This window comes from Corylus avellana, chromosome ca9, assembly GCF_901000735.1.
Source record: "Corylus avellana chromosome ca9, CavTom2PMs-1.0".
Classification (NCBI taxonomy): Eukaryota; Viridiplantae; Streptophyta; class Magnoliopsida; order Fagales; family Betulaceae; genus Corylus; species Corylus avellana.
The window spans coordinates 17,784,119-17,799,436 of record NC_081549.1 but is presented as its reverse complement, the minus strand read 5'-3'; the positions used below and the strand labels follow the sequence as shown (position 1 = coordinate 17,799,436).

At 34.7% G+C, this 15,318-nt stretch overlaps 1 protein-coding gene across 1 annotated transcript; it reads left to right on the top strand.

The window, feature by feature from the left end:
• Nucleotides 1–223: 223 nt before the first annotated feature.
• LOC132192078 (zinc finger CCCH domain-containing protein 11-like) lies at nt 224–7,503 on the top strand. The gene is made up of 8 exons (XM_059607283.1): nt 224–577; nt 1,113–1,197; nt 1,309–1,449; nt 1,595–1,683; nt 2,844–3,032; nt 3,283–3,413; nt 3,539–3,641; nt 6,984–7,503. Exons 1-8 carry the CDS (start codon nt 407–409, stop codon nt 7,152–7,154), a joined length of 1,080 nt encoding a protein of 359 aa, XP_059463266.1. The 5' UTR covers nt 224–406; the 3' UTR covers nt 7,155–7,503.
• Nucleotides 7,504–15,318: the final 7,815 nt, after the last annotated feature.

The window sequence follows — 15,318 nt, the reverse complement described above, 5'->3', positions numbered from 1 at the left end:
TCCAATTACTGAAATTAACACTACAACACATGGGTATTACGGTATACTTCAGGGAGTAGATTGCCAATTTTTAAACTTTGGAATTAAAATTAAAAAACTCTTAAAACTTTATAGAATAAACTGTATTTTTTCTATATTTTTTTTTTAATGCACGGATAGTTGGTAGTTATATGTTGTCCACGTCCACAAGCATAAGGGGCACATCCGGGAATGGACATTTGGATTCTAGAACGTATCGGTTCGCAACCAAAGAAGAGGTCCGAGTCCCAAACCGGCCACTTCCGTACATCTCCTCCAAACGTGGATACTGGATAGTGAGATCGATTTCCCATCGCAGCTACAACTTTTGGTCTCTTAAATTTTCAAAGAAGAAGAAGAAGAAGGGAGTTTTTGATGCCGATAAGAGATGCCGCCGAAGCAGCAATCGAAGGGCGATTTGGCGAAGAAGCAGAAGATTGTAGAGGACAAGACCTTCGGGCTCAAGAACAAAAACAAGAGCAAGAATGTCCAGAAGTATGTCCAGAGCCTCAAGCAGACGGTGCAGCCCATGCCTGATCCTGCCAAGACCGCTGCTAAGGTTCCATATTTATCTCTCAATTTTTTATTTATTTTTTATTTTTTCAATTCATTGATTTATTGTACCATTTACCATGCATTTTGTTTTTAGAAAATTAAGAAGCTCACATCTTTAGCTCTCTGATTAGTTTCGACATCACATTTATGATCGGTCAGGTTTTTTTAGATATATAATTTCAAAAATTATACTTTTTTTTTTTTTCCGCTAGGTTGTTGATCAATTTAAGCAGAAATAATCAAGCAAAAATGGCGTTAAATTTTAGTTTACTTTTTTTTTTTTTTTTGAGGATTTGACAAGACAGAACACCACTTAACTCGTATATAATCTACAAAAATTTAGAGCAAATGAATATCCGACATAGATTGTTGGTTTCCATTTTCGTCGTAAGTTGTTGGTTGGGAAGCAAATGGACAGGTGTTATCAATTGATTCCCCAAAGAAAAGAAATTTGGCCGCTGAATCTGAGAGTTTCATTGTATAACAAAAATTTCTACTTGGCTAGGCCTAGTACTAATAAGACTTTTATAATTAAACAGAAGAAGAAGGAGGAAGAGAAGGCCAAGGATAAGGAGCTGAATGATTTGTTCAAGATTGCCGTCAGTCAGCCCAAAGTGCCACTTGGTAATCATCTTATTCTTTGGTTCTTTTACGCATGTCATTGACAAATGAAGTTTATGTTATACGCATTTTGTGGCTTGTATGCAATCAAGTACTAATCTGGTATGTGATCAGGTGTTGATCCCAAATCCATATTGTGTGAATTTTATAAAGTGGGTCAGTGTGCTAAAGGTTTTAAATGCAAATTCTCACATGATTTGAATGTTCAGAGGAAGGGAGAAAAGATTGATCTTTACAGCGATAAGCGAGACCAAGGTATTGAATAGGAATCTTATCATTTTCAGGTGTCACTGGATTTTGTTACTTTTAGTTTGATAAAGTTTGGTCTATGCAAATGCAATTATGGGCTTTGATTTGTTTAATTCATTATGACTATCATGTGATATCTGTCTTTTCAAAGAAACAATGGACGACTGGGATCAAGAGACTTTGGAGAAGGTTGTCGAATCAAAGAAAACTGAGTATAAGCAGAACAAGCCAACTGATATTGTAAGTTTTTTGTTTGTGATATTGTTTATATGGTGAGTAAACTAATTTGTTTGTTGAATCTGAGTGATGGACATTTCACAATTTTCCTGTTCATTTTTGGTGCTTGATGTCAAGTTTTTCTACCGACAGTATTAGGAAAACTAGGAATTTCTGGGGAATATTGGTGATTGGGAAGTATTATTGCCAGATATTAGCTCTTGCATGCACATATCCATTGGGATTCTTGAGTGCACAGAAGTGAAAGAAGCATCTATGGAAATAGTAGTACCCTTTAGAAATGAAGGGTTGATATTGTTTGTCATGATAAAAGTATCTGACTTGTTAAGCATAAAACAAATTTGGTCATACTTTGGTTACCTTTGAGAAATAAGGAAATTGATCATCGTTTTGTTTTTTTGGGAGGTTGGGGGTGGGCGGGTTGAATGTGTTTAGTTACCAAAACACATTTCTTTTGATTCTCTACTACATGTCTAGTAATTAGCCAATACCATGAGAAGAAAAGGGAACCGGCAGAAGTAGGTCGGAAATGTAATTTTTGTTTTTAAAATGAATATATAAATTTTGGAAGCATGAAACTGTTTAAAATCAATTGACAAGCCTAGAAGGAATCCTATTGAGAAATTTTCACAATTCAGATCTTAAAACATCAAAGAACCATAGTAAAAAACCATAGATAGAAAGTTGTGGAAAAGTTTTTTTTTTTTCCTGAGCAAGTTGTGGAAAGATTTAAAAGCATGCTGGTAGGCCTTTCCAAATTTAGGTATATAGGATCTCATTGCAGCTCTGCAAGGGGGAACCATTATAGGAAATCCCAAATTTAACATTAAACAATCACATTTAGATCTACAAGCTGGGATAATTATTGGCAACTTTGTTTCCCATCAGTTTGGTGTATGTGGGACACATACTGGTGGAAAAAAGTTCATGGAAATAAAGGGAAATGAATGCAATTTTCATATCAAGCAAAGACATTGTCATCTAAGATTAACTGGATTCATGGCCATAATTTGAGTGAGATTGGTGATATACATTCAGCTGATTTGGCATCTTTTAGTTAATATAAGGGCTGTCTGCACAACAACATATGACATTCTCTTCACATCACACTTGCTCTAAAGAGCTCAAATTGAATGTTCTTTTACTTCTGGTCACTCCTCCAGGTCTGTAAATACTTTTTGGAAGCAGTGGAGAAGAAGCAATATGGTTGGTTTTGGGTCTGCCCAAACGGTGGTAAAGACTGCCATTACAGGCATGCTCTTCCGCCTGGATATATTTTGAAATCTCAGATGAAAGCTCTGTTAGAGGAAGAGGCAGAAAAGATACCCATTGAGGAGGAGATTGAAAATCAGGTGATTATATAATTTTCTGGAGCAAGCCATGTCATCCCAATAGAAACAATAGGATTCTAGTGTGAGTATATTATTCTGGCCATAAAAAGAAAGGCCTAAGCCGCCCCCCCTCCCCTTGGGGTTAATTGTTTGTCAAAAAAAAAAAAAAAAAGGGCCCGAAGCTTACAGATTATCAATTGTCTTTATGGTTCTGCAATGACCATCATTTCTGATATCATCACCTAACTAAATATTTTTTTTTTGGCTTTAGCGTGCAAAATTAACAACTTCAACTCCTATGACTCCTGAGTTGTTTATGCAATGGAAGAAGAAAAAGATAGCAGAAAGAGATGCAGGCTTGGCTGCACAGCAGGCAGAGAGGGCTAAGAATGACCGTATGAGGTATATCCTCGCTCATGTACCTCCCCTCTCTAAATTTGAAGAGATACATACCACCCGGCAAAATGGCGGGTGGTCATGTGCTTGATTTTTTTGCTGAACATGTCGTACTTTTCCCTTCATTTCAGTGGACGTGAGCTGTTCCTATCAGATTCTAGCTTGTTTGTGGATGATGCTGAGGCATATGAGAAGTACCAAAGAGAGTCAGGATCTGATGTTACTGAAAAAAAGGTGAAGCTTTCACTTATTAGTTTTCAGCCTTTACTTTCTCCTAGATCTCTTGCAGCCTTCACAAGCTACTCTGGTGGATGAAGTATGATCCTTTGATGCTATGCTTATAAATTTCTACTACCATCACTTTATAAAGCACTGCTTGTAATCTTTTGATGTGATGCTTATAAATGTCTGCTACTATTGATTTATAAAGCACTGCTCTTACATGTAAACATGCATTCATATATTTCTACAATGGTGTGATGCAACAGGTTAGTTACATTTTTGAAAGCCAAATTAGAATTATGCGTTTGCACTTTGGTGATCTTGGTCTATTGTGGTGCTTTGAGCATTGAATCTTACATATATGGAGTTGATGGTCACCAATTTCAACGGCAGAACATAGAGATTGTTTCATGTCTATCTGGAAGTGGGGGATAAATAGAGTTACAAGCGATAACTCCAAAGGTTATGGAATCCATAAAAAAAATTAAAAAATTAAAAAAAAGGCTGGAATCCACCAAGAAAATAGAGAAACTCTCAGAGGAAATTTTATTCAATGAAAACAAACACCAAAGGATGCCTTTCTATGGGCTACAAATCCTTAGAATACTAGAAATCCTAATAGAAATTAAATTAGGAATTCTAATCCTTAAAGGACAAGAATTCCTACTTATTATAAATGAAGACTCCTAATTTCTAATGAACAAAGGATTCCTAATGGGTTTATTATGACAAAAGCACCTTTTAAAAAGACTAGCAAAACATAACAAAATTCATGAAAAGTGGATCTTTTGTCCTACATCAGTCTCCACTTCACGAAAACTCATCCTTGAGTTTTATTATCACTCTCTTGATCTATTGGAATGCCAATTAACACCTTCATCAGTCTCCACTTCACGAAAACTCATCCTTGAGTTTTATCATCTCTCTCTTGATCTTTTTTTCTTTTTTTTTTTTTTTTTTGTGATAGGTATCTCTCTCTTGATCTATTGGAGTGCCAATTAACACCTTCTATGCTTTTCTTCTTTTTCTCTATCTTCTAACCAAAATCAACATATAATCATGTAGCCTTGTAAAAACTCATACCTTACCAGTTGGATCCCAAAAAATCTTCCTCAACTTTAGACACGAACCAAGCAACATGCTATAATCGTCATGTATCACTAAATCTTTTTCCCAAGTATTTGTGAATTTTCAATTCTTGTAATCTTAGAAATTTGTTGTGTCGACTTTTTTTTTTTTTTTGGATAAATAATAACCAGTCTTATTAAAATTGAATTGAATAGTGTGCAAAAAATTCATCTTAACTAGGAAATAACTATCTTTTTCTTTTTTGCAAGAAATATTGCAATGCTCGTCTTTTGAAGAAAATAAGGGATTGTTCACCAAAATTGTTCTTTGAAGAATTTCATTTAACACTCTAATAGTATTGCAAATCTGAATAGTGTCCATGAAATTACCTCAAGAATATCCTTGTGGTGAATCATGTCTTTAACTTATTTGACTATGATTTCTTCCTGATCTTCTTTAATTCTTTCTCATTCTCCCTTCTCTCTATAGAAACTACCTTCACTTTGGCTATGCTCCCTTTGTTCCTCATCATCAGATCCCTTGTCACATGTGATCTATGGTTGAGATAGAACCTGATTTTCTTGCTTCACATTGCATGAAATGGCTTGATATTGAATATGTTTGTCAATAGGCTGACCACGAGCAATTTCTCAGGCACAAAACCTATTGGTGGGTTGATGATAAATAGATCTATCAACAGGTAGGCCGTGAGCTACATCACCAGCGCATACCCTATTGGTAGTGAGACCTCGGTTAACGATGAGTCTAGTGAGCATAAAGCGAATCTCTACCATCTACTGCTTTAGTTCATCAACCTCCATTTTTGAAACTTTGTTCCCACAAGTACCATCGAGGGAAAATCTTTTTCTGGCTCTATAATTAGCCATACTTTTCTCTCTGATACCAATTATTGCAGTGGAAGGTGTGAGATAAGCTGTGTTATGCACGATAACTCCAAAGGTTCTAAAATCCACCAGGAAAATCTATGGAATCTACAAGTAAAAAAGAGAATCTCTCAAAATAAATTTTATTTAATGAACAACAATGATTAGAAACACAAAGCATGCCTTTATATAGGCTACAAATCCAAATCCTAAGAATACTAGAAATCTTAGTAAAAATTTAATAAGGACTACTAATCTTTAAGATATAAGAATTCCTAATTATTATTAATAAAGATAAGTGCTAGGGAGCCAAACAAATGAGTGGCGAACCGTGAGTGGCAGACAAGGGAAAGAGAATTGCATACCGTCAGTGGCAAACAAGGGAGAGAGAATTGTATTTTTTAATTTAAAAACCTTTGCTACGTCAGTTTGGAAATTTTTCTGGGTTCATTTGTTTTTCTCTCTAGCACTCCTAATTCCTAATGAACAAGGATTCTTAATGGATTTACTATGACAAAATCACATTTTAAAAAGTAACCAAACATAACGAAATTCATGAAAAGTGGGGTTTTTGTCCTATATTACTGTCCTATGCACATAGACTACAAATATCATAGCTCCTAATTAGTGAGACTTGACTATCCATTGATTATTTCATACATTCATGTCTAATTCCATTATTTTAGAGAAGCCAACGTTGGTGACAACATAACTGAGTTTGCATTTGCAGGATTGTTTAGCACTGTTCTTGTTGTTGGAACAACAAAGAAGTCATGCCTGTGTTGGACAGTGACATGACTGGTGTGAGGAAGTACATGCTGTTCAATGCCATGTGCATGTTCTGATTTTTTCAATTTTTCGAAATGAGTGGTATCCTCTGCTGAGTGAGGAATGGTTATAACCATACTTTTGGGGGGGGGGAGGAGAATCCCCTAATTTATCCAATAAAAAACTAAAAATATACGGATTGATAAATTATGGTGTGCCTAAATGAGTATGGGCATACAGGTGCCAATGTGGCCTGATTTTGGAGGAATGTCCTCCTTTCATCAAATCTATGTCACATCTTGGTTATGGAACTATTATTAATGCTTTTTGAAAACAATCCATTTACTAGAATTGAAGGTAAACCTTAAAAGATGTCTGCAAAATTTAGTAATTGTATTATTTCGGCACTAGTTATTTCAGAGGAACTCTCTCATGTGCCTGTTGAAGCATGCAATAAACGTTTTGATCTTATTGGTAGTGAACTCCAGCCAGGGAACTGGAACAGTGATTGATAATTTTCCAGTAATTCTTCTTTGTTTGGGGTGAAAAATATGTGACTGCTACAGAAATTAATTGGACTAGCTGTACATGACCATCGCTTGTTTAGCTCATGTTTAATTGGATGCAACTTCAGGTCAATGATAATTCTGCTGGAGTTGGACCGAGTAGCTTAACAAATGCCGGTGATGTTGCTGAAGACGAAGATGATGATGATGATGAACTGGAAATGGATGAATTAGATGAGTTGGAAGCAAGCTTGTCAAAGACATCACTCCAAATCCAGGAGCCAGGCACTCATACTTAATCCTGAGAGTCACAATCTACTCTTCCACATGCTCTTATTAAGGTTATGCTCCTGCTACAAACTAAAAGCCTCATTTTTGGCAACCTCAACGAGGTTATGAATTAAAAGTCAAGATATTAATGCTATTGTAATTAGTTAAAAACTATCAGTATCCTTATTATCAAGTCCATAACTATCAAGATTATATATCCTGTAATTTTTAGTAAATAAGGTTTGCTTTTGGGACTCCTGCAAACTTCTTGGCTTGAAGATGTGTACTTATGCTAGGATAAGATTTTGGGAGTGATTGTCATAATTTACCCGACAAGAAAAGTTGAAAGGGCTAACATCCTCAACTTTTCCATGACAACATGATTGCTACTGTCATAATTTTCTTGAGAATCGATTGAAGCATACATGGAGCTCTTCTCCTTTGAGTTTTAAGCAATTTTTTTTATGGACCTCTAGGCAAAGGACTTGAAAAAGGGAGTGGACTGAAACTATAGTAGATTTGATTGATGTGAGAAAAAAAAGTAAGAATGTTTTGTATGAAAAAAGTGAAAAATAAAATAAAATAAAATTTGTTTTGTAGTATTTTTTTTTATTTGAATAATAATAAAAAGTGATTAATGTGATGTAAAAAGTAAGAATGTTGGAGTTGATTTTGAGATGAATTTTTTGAGTCTTTGGGTCCGGTCCAATCCAGTCCTTTGGCAAACATGCTCTTAGATCTTTTACATCTGGACCTGGATGGTTTCTGCTCACCTTCCTACTTGTCGTATCATATATATGGTTGTCTTTGAGGCTCCAGCTCAATAGGAGGAAAGTAGTTCCAAGGGAGAAAGTAACTTCCAGCAGGACATCTATCTGACAAGATAAGTTGAAAGCTCAATATGGTCTCAACTTTCCATGGTGCATTAACTTGGTATAGATAAGAGGGGCAGGATTTGACAGAAAATTTCCCTTATACAAATGCTTCTGCAGAAGTTTGGTTTTTGTTTGTCTTTTTATTGTCAAATGTCAATCCATAACGAATAGTGTCATCATCATCAACCTCACTTTCTCTGAAAGTTCCATAGTTTTGATTATAAATTTACCAGATGTTCCTTTTTAGAGCATGGAAACTAGGTTAAACAATGATGACTACGGAAGAAAGTCTTGGTATCTTTATATTTGTACAAGTTTTGGGACTTTGAAACTGATTAAATTTGGAAACTGATGCTTAATCTGCAATTTGTCTAAATGTGCACTAGTCTTTCCCCTTATGGTCCTGTCCCTTCCCGATTTGTGCCTTGAAAATCACTAATTTACTAATAAAAGAATGAATATCGGCCTATCGGGTTATCACAGAAGTAAAGCATCTTTTCTGGATTTTTTTTGTTTTTTTTGTTTTTTTAAAAAAGGTTGTCTTGATAAATGAGTGGAAGTATGTTTGTTGTCACAATCCATATGAATGGAGGCGAGAAAATTTACTACAATTGTAAAGAAAATTCATCTACATCCTTATCCAAACACGGTCTTTCTAGAAAAAGCATCATGTCATTTCTCACTTTCATATGACATAATGTAACTGGGTAGTCTGTATTAGACCATATAAACCTGACAAAAAAAAAAAAAAGTAAAGTATTTGTCTTGATGGACTACCATTTGCTGAAATTGGCAACTTTTTTGAGGAGCGATAGGCCACGGTTTTATCTTTACAGAAACCTCCTTAAATCACCCATGAATTCTCAAAGAAGATTTAAGCCCTCAGTGACCTACATCTTTGGGTGGCCAACTACTTCCTTGAAGGTGAGAGGAGTGTGACCACTCCTTAAACCACTCAAGAATCTTCGGAAAAGACTCAAGCGAGCTACACTCTTGGGACATAATGTAACTGGATTGGACCATGTAGACCTTTAAAAAATAAAAGTAAAGTATTTGTGTTGATGGACGGTCCCTAACGAAATTGGCCACTTTTTTTAAGGAGTGGTAGACCACGGTTTTACCTCTTAGAAAAACCTCTTTTAACCACCGATAAACCCTCGAGCAGACTCAAGCCCTCAAGGACCTACACTCTTAGGTGGGCCAATCATTCCCTTAAAGGTGAGAGGAATGTGACCGTTCTTTAAACCACTCAAGAATTTTCGGAGAAAACCCAAGCGACTTACACACTTGGGTGGCCAACCACTCCTTTAAATGTGAGTGTGACCACTCTTTCCACAGTTGGCCAACTCATTTTTTTTCATTATTTTTAAGTTGACCTAGCTTAATTCAGCCTAACAGTTGAATATTTGAAACTGAATAATATTAAAAATTACACTATCATCCCACCAACATTTTCACATGCCATCAACTCTAGTTAAAAAAGAAAAGAAAAGAAAATCTGACTCGATAAAATCAGGCGAGTCGACTCAATGGGAACAGAAAGAAAGTGTTGTTTTTTAGCCTTTCTCTTTGGAATTATTTTGTACCTCAATCCGTAGAAACTGCCCCCACTTCAATTATTGAATGGCAAACAAAAAAGTATACCCATGTGAGATTCTGGGAAATGCTCTAATCAGACAGACTTGATGGTTTGACAAAAAAAAAAAAAAAGTCATGATGGTCGGTTAGACTCGGTCACTCGGCAAAGCAAGTCCAATGCGAAATCTATTGTGAATCCAAGTAAGCGTGTGAGTGAATAAGACTCATCATGAGGACAAACCCCCCACTGCGTAAACCAAACGACAGTTTTCCCTGTTCTGTGTCTCCTAGAACCCAACATCATACGTCAACACGTGGCAATAAAATAGCCATGGCTAATCCAACTCTTAAGATAATAATAATAATACCATTTGACACAAATTTTCCTTGGAGAAAATTTTCTTCAATCCACTCTAATAAATGTTACATGTCATCTAACATGAAAAAATTTTGAAATAAACAATTTTATCTCTCTAAAATAAACTAACTTTTTTTTTTTTTTTTTTGACATGCCCGCACAAGACGGGGAAAAGGGATTCGAACTAGTGATCTCCGTTTCATTAGGCGTGGTCCCAGCCGATTGAGTTATCTCTTGGAGACTAAAATACACTAATTAGATACTCTCATCTAACATGTTTGAGTTCATAGGTTAATAAAAGGGTAATAAATTATTATTAAAAATGTTAAAGAAAACATGTCTCTTGCTGATTTGGATCGCCTCATATTTTATAAAATATGAGATTCCCATATTCTAAAATTTGAGTCATTTATTTTATTAATGACAGAAATTTTCTCTAACCCAATCTGGAGGAAATATCCTTCAACTCATGTAAAATAATGCAAAGTGTCTAAACATTTAAAATGTGCATTAAAGTCTTAAACTCATTAATAGTAGTTTACTAACTTAGACTAAATTTAATGTGCCTTTTAAATGTCAAGTAAAATAGTGCCAAGCGCCTTTTAAACTACTAAATTTAATAGTAGTTTACTAATTTAGACTAACTTAGACAGTTAGACTCCTTTCATCTAATGATTTAAATAAATATAAAAATTTGTGTTACCAAGATAAGTAAATTTGACCGCTAGAGAATACTTGATATTTATTAGAATTGATTAAAAATAAAAAATAAAATAAAAAAGTAATTTCTCAGAATTAATTTGGAGAAAATTTCTGTAAGTACCAAATTATGTGTCCATTAATTGCATAGGCAGGCAAACGTGTGCATCAAGGATCCCAGTACGTGAGCACCCACGTAAGACATTGAATATAATGTAATGATTAAGAAGGTGTGTGGAATTGAAAATAAAACTTTTGTCTCTAAAAAAAATTGAAAAGTGCTTATTAGAAACAGTTTATTAAAAATAAAAAACAGATTATTTTTTTGTTTAGCGTAACTTTTTATGTACTAAAAATATTATTTAAGTTTATTAACGCAATCATAAACATATTATATGAAATTTGCATTAATTGATTAGCAAAAGCTTTGGGGATTATTAAGATTAATCCTATATCGATTAATCTTAAAGCTAGGGATTAAATAAATGTGACTAGATTAGTTTCTATGTTTACCAAGTTAGTTGTAGTTCGTGGGTGGCGGCTCATCATTCTCTCAATTATCTTTCAATCGTTTATTTTCACCAATTCAATGAACTACGAATTCATGTAGATCTCATTTAAATTCAATGGTGAATTTACCAATTTACTTTATAAAGATCAGGAGTAAAAGATGGGATAGGAAATAATTCTTATCACTTCTTAAAAACTAACCATTATCAGCTTAAAAAAGAAAAGTATCAAACAATTTTCCATTGTTGAAAAACTCACCTGGCCTCTACCATCAATCCAATGTTAGAACAAAAGAGTAATAGTAAAAACTATATTTTTATCTCATAATTATCTTATAATGTTGATGTGTGACGGTTCCCACTAACTTTTAAAGCCTATTTAAAATTGAGTTTGAGAATAAAATTTTTAAAGCCCACAAATAACTTTTTTAAAAAATCTTTATTTTTAAGTTTTTCTCATAAATGCGTTTTAACCATTTTTTTTTTAGTAAAAAATTCAAATAAGTACTTTTAAAGTTTTTTACCAAACAAACCAACTTTTTAAGTATTAAGAATACTTTTTAAACTTTCTAATCTTCAATAGGCTCTTAATTAAATTTGTCATTATTAAAAAAAAATCTAAAAATTAATTGAAACTGCTACATAAGCATATTTGATCAAAATGATAGTGCTGCTTACATGTTAATAGTAAAAAAATCATATTGGATAAGATAAGTCAAGAACATTAATATAAGAGTAATGCTATAAGTTTTGCTAGAATCTTCCTAGAGTAATCCCAAATGTAATGTGACTTTTAAAATCACCAATAGATAAAAGTTCAATACATCACATCTCAAATTTAGCGATAATTTTAAAAGTCTCATCACATTTAAGAGGACCCTAGGAAACTTATAACATTACTCTTAATATAGAGGATTAAGAAACTGTACCTTACATAACTAATGAACTTTAGATAAAAATCTTCTTTACATTGTGGAGTTTCTTCTTTTTCATCATAACTCTCTTATTTTTTACACTATTTCAATTTACTATATAAATTTTTGAAGGGAAATATGCAAATTAAAAGCGCTTTCAATTTTTTTTTACTATTGGGTATTTGTTTCTTCAAACAATTTTTTTTTTAAAAATGTTAAACATATTTTTAGGCCCCTCAAACGTACAGTCAAACATGCTCTTAGTATGCAAAGCGATGGCCTTAATCCCATTATTTGGATTCAATAGCAATTAGTTAATTAACTCCCCTGGCCAACACAAAACAAAAGAATTGGCCCACATGTTTGTTCCTTGTTGGGTGCAAATGCCAAAATCATGTTTTCCTACCCAACTTGTAGCAAGCATAAAGTACAGAACTGGAAAACAGAGGATTGAAGGACATCAATTCTACGAAAGCCTACACGTAAATCTGCAAGACACTTTTGGTCTGCCAGCTCAGCTGCTATATGCAAGCATTATGCCGATTTCCAGACCTGTTCTTCAAGCAGATCTTGAATTCTCCCATGCAGGAAGAAAGCAAGCTAATGATTGATTGATTGATTTCTTATAGTATTCTTCCACCGCAGCAATTGAACAGATAATGAAAAAATAGCCCACACCCAGATGTAAAATCTCTCACGAAGGTAGCAGAAACGATAATGAAAAGGAAACATTATACATAGAAGCAAAGAAGAAGTCAGAATTTACTAGATTTGTGATTTTCATTTCAAAGCCTTGCCATCACATTGCTGAGAGAGAGAGAGAGAGAGAGAGACAGAGACAGAGAGAGAGAGAGAGAGACCGAGAGAGACAGAGTACATATGACAATAATTTATGTTGGGAGAGATGATGCTTTAACAATGTTCTTTCTGAGCCATGACCACTTCCTCTGTCACCTTTTTCTTTCTGCAGATTCCTCTTCCTGCTTTTGAAGCTGCTCTGACTACTACCTCGAAAAGCTTGGAAATTATCTTGAATTTGATCTGACCTCTCTTTGGAGGAAGCCTAGCGTTCCCTCTACTTAAGGGAATTGTTGTTCCACCCATTGTAGCCATTTTTTATTGAATTGCACGGAAGAACAGCAAGTTTTCTTAGTTTTCTGAGTGAGAGAGGGAGGGAAGAGGGGAAACTGCTGAACCATATATATAGTGTTGTGGGAACCCTGCCAATATTGCTCGAGTCACAAGCAAAAAGGTTATCGTGTTATTGTATATTTACTTGCTGAGGATATGACAGAAGTTAATAGTAAATTGCAACAGTATAAGGTTTATTTTCCTTTTTTTTTAATAGCTCAATCTGAAACTTGCAAACATGTAGATGTTAAGTGGGAAAGAAGAAAAAGCCAAAAACAAAAAAAAAAAATCATTTGTGACTTTTGCTTCCTTTAGTGATTCGCAAAATCCCAAGTGGAAAACTGGCGGCCCCCAGTTAGACAAATCTTAATTAGGTAGCAGTGAAAAATACTAATGTCCATGTAATGTTGATTCATAGAGTGAAGGACCCAAATCATTTGATTCTTTCCAATGATATTGCCTGCCTTCACAGACTCTCTCTCTCTCTCATGCTGATTATGCTTTGATTAAATGCACACTTGGCTCATGCATTCACATACCAAATTATTTATATAATCTTTGATTATATTTTAATTTAGCTAGCTTTTATGTAATGACTCAAAAAAAATAAAAAATAAAAAACGCTAGTTATTTCTACTATGGGACTGAGGTGTTATATTTTAAGTTTAATCCGAGCAGGTAAAACTATTGTGATGGCTGGCCTAAGAGTGACTAAAGTCTAAGAATAAGTCAAGGTCTATGCTCTATAAGATCACACACAGGCTGGAATTTGTTTACCTGCAGGCCAAAGTCCATTGTCAAATGATCAAATCCTATTCATTTTGTTGAACGAGCAATATTGTCCCCCATGAAAAGGACCTGAATAGTTCTTGTAAGTGGGAGAGCAGACAAGGATCATATGTGTCTTCCTGTGGTTGAAGGAGGCATAAAAGGTGGAAACTTAATGGGATAAACTAAAAGAATATATGGGGTTTAAGTCTACCGTTTGTGGGAGGAGCATAAAAGGCATGCAAACAAAGGACAGGGATCCAAGAACTTGTTGGCAAACTTATTTGATGACACTGCGTTCTCCTGGGCGTCCTCTGTCACTGCCTTGAGCAGAACCATAAGACATGATCATAGAGAAGGTGATGCTTGTGTTGCCCACTTGGCTAACAGGTTATTGGGACAGCTTAGGGCACATCATCCTCGTGATTAGAATAGATCGCCGGCAGTTGTTGCCTCTATGCTATTTCAGCTTGTCATGGTGGCCTGTCATTTCAAGTGTGCACTAGAATGTTCTGCAAAAACTATTTACAAAATGCAAATATCCCAAGCAACAGAATAATAAAGCAAAGAGGAAAAAAACATATCTGAGTAGAATGAAAGCAATAGGAAATGCAGATAGGCTGGGGACATAACAGAACAGTAATCCAAAGACAAAAACCTCTCAATTCAATAAAAACAAACAAAAAAGCTGTTTGTTCACTTCAAAATATTTGGAGTATTATTTCTTCCAAGTTCCAAGTATCCCATGTAGGTTTTTTTATGATTCATTGTCTGCAACTAAACATTATGCCACTAAAAGGAAAGAGGAATCTCAGCTGGGGTCATACTTTTCAAGTCAATTCTTTTCAGCACTTGAACTTTTTTACTACTTTTTCTTCCTTTTTTTTTTTTTTTGGGGGGCCCCGGGCAGGGGAAATGGGGGGGGAGAAAGCAGTGTGGACAAAAAGAGCCCAAAGCATGCAATAAACAGCAGCCCTAGAGGACAAAAAGAAAAATTACTAAATTTTCAATGCTTACTGCTGAGTGTACACAAAATGAAAAACATTTGACCCCCAGGAAACATACAAGTGAGTGGATAATATAATACAATTGAATCTAAACAATTATTAGCTTAAGCTTTTGGATCGAAAATAAATCTCTCCAACTCTGATATCAAAGCCGAGAGTTCGGCAGGACGAGTGTTGAACATAGGCGTTATGGGCCTATGGCGGTCTGCTACGGAATAAATCTCCCCAACACAAACAACAACCTCAAAAATGACATAATAACTTATAGATCAACTTCTTTAATCTTTACCAACAATGATCCAATCAACACAATGCCAATGCATATATATGTGAAAGATTATTGGCCTAATTAAA

Bases quoted from the DNA above. Each gene is read 5' to 3' on its own strand.
- LOC132192078 (XM_059607283.1), top strand. From the start codon at position 407: ATGCCGCCGAAGCAGCAATCGAAGGGCGATTTGGCGAAGAAGCAGAAG. The intron at 1,198-1,308 runs GTAATCATCTTA...GTATGTGATCAG, and splicing joins TCAGCCCAAAGTGCCACTTG to GTGTTGATCCCAAATCCATA. The intron at 1,684-2,843 runs GTAAGTTTTTTG...TCACTCCTCCAG, and splicing joins AGAACAAGCCAACTGATATT to GTCTGTAAATACTTTTTGGA.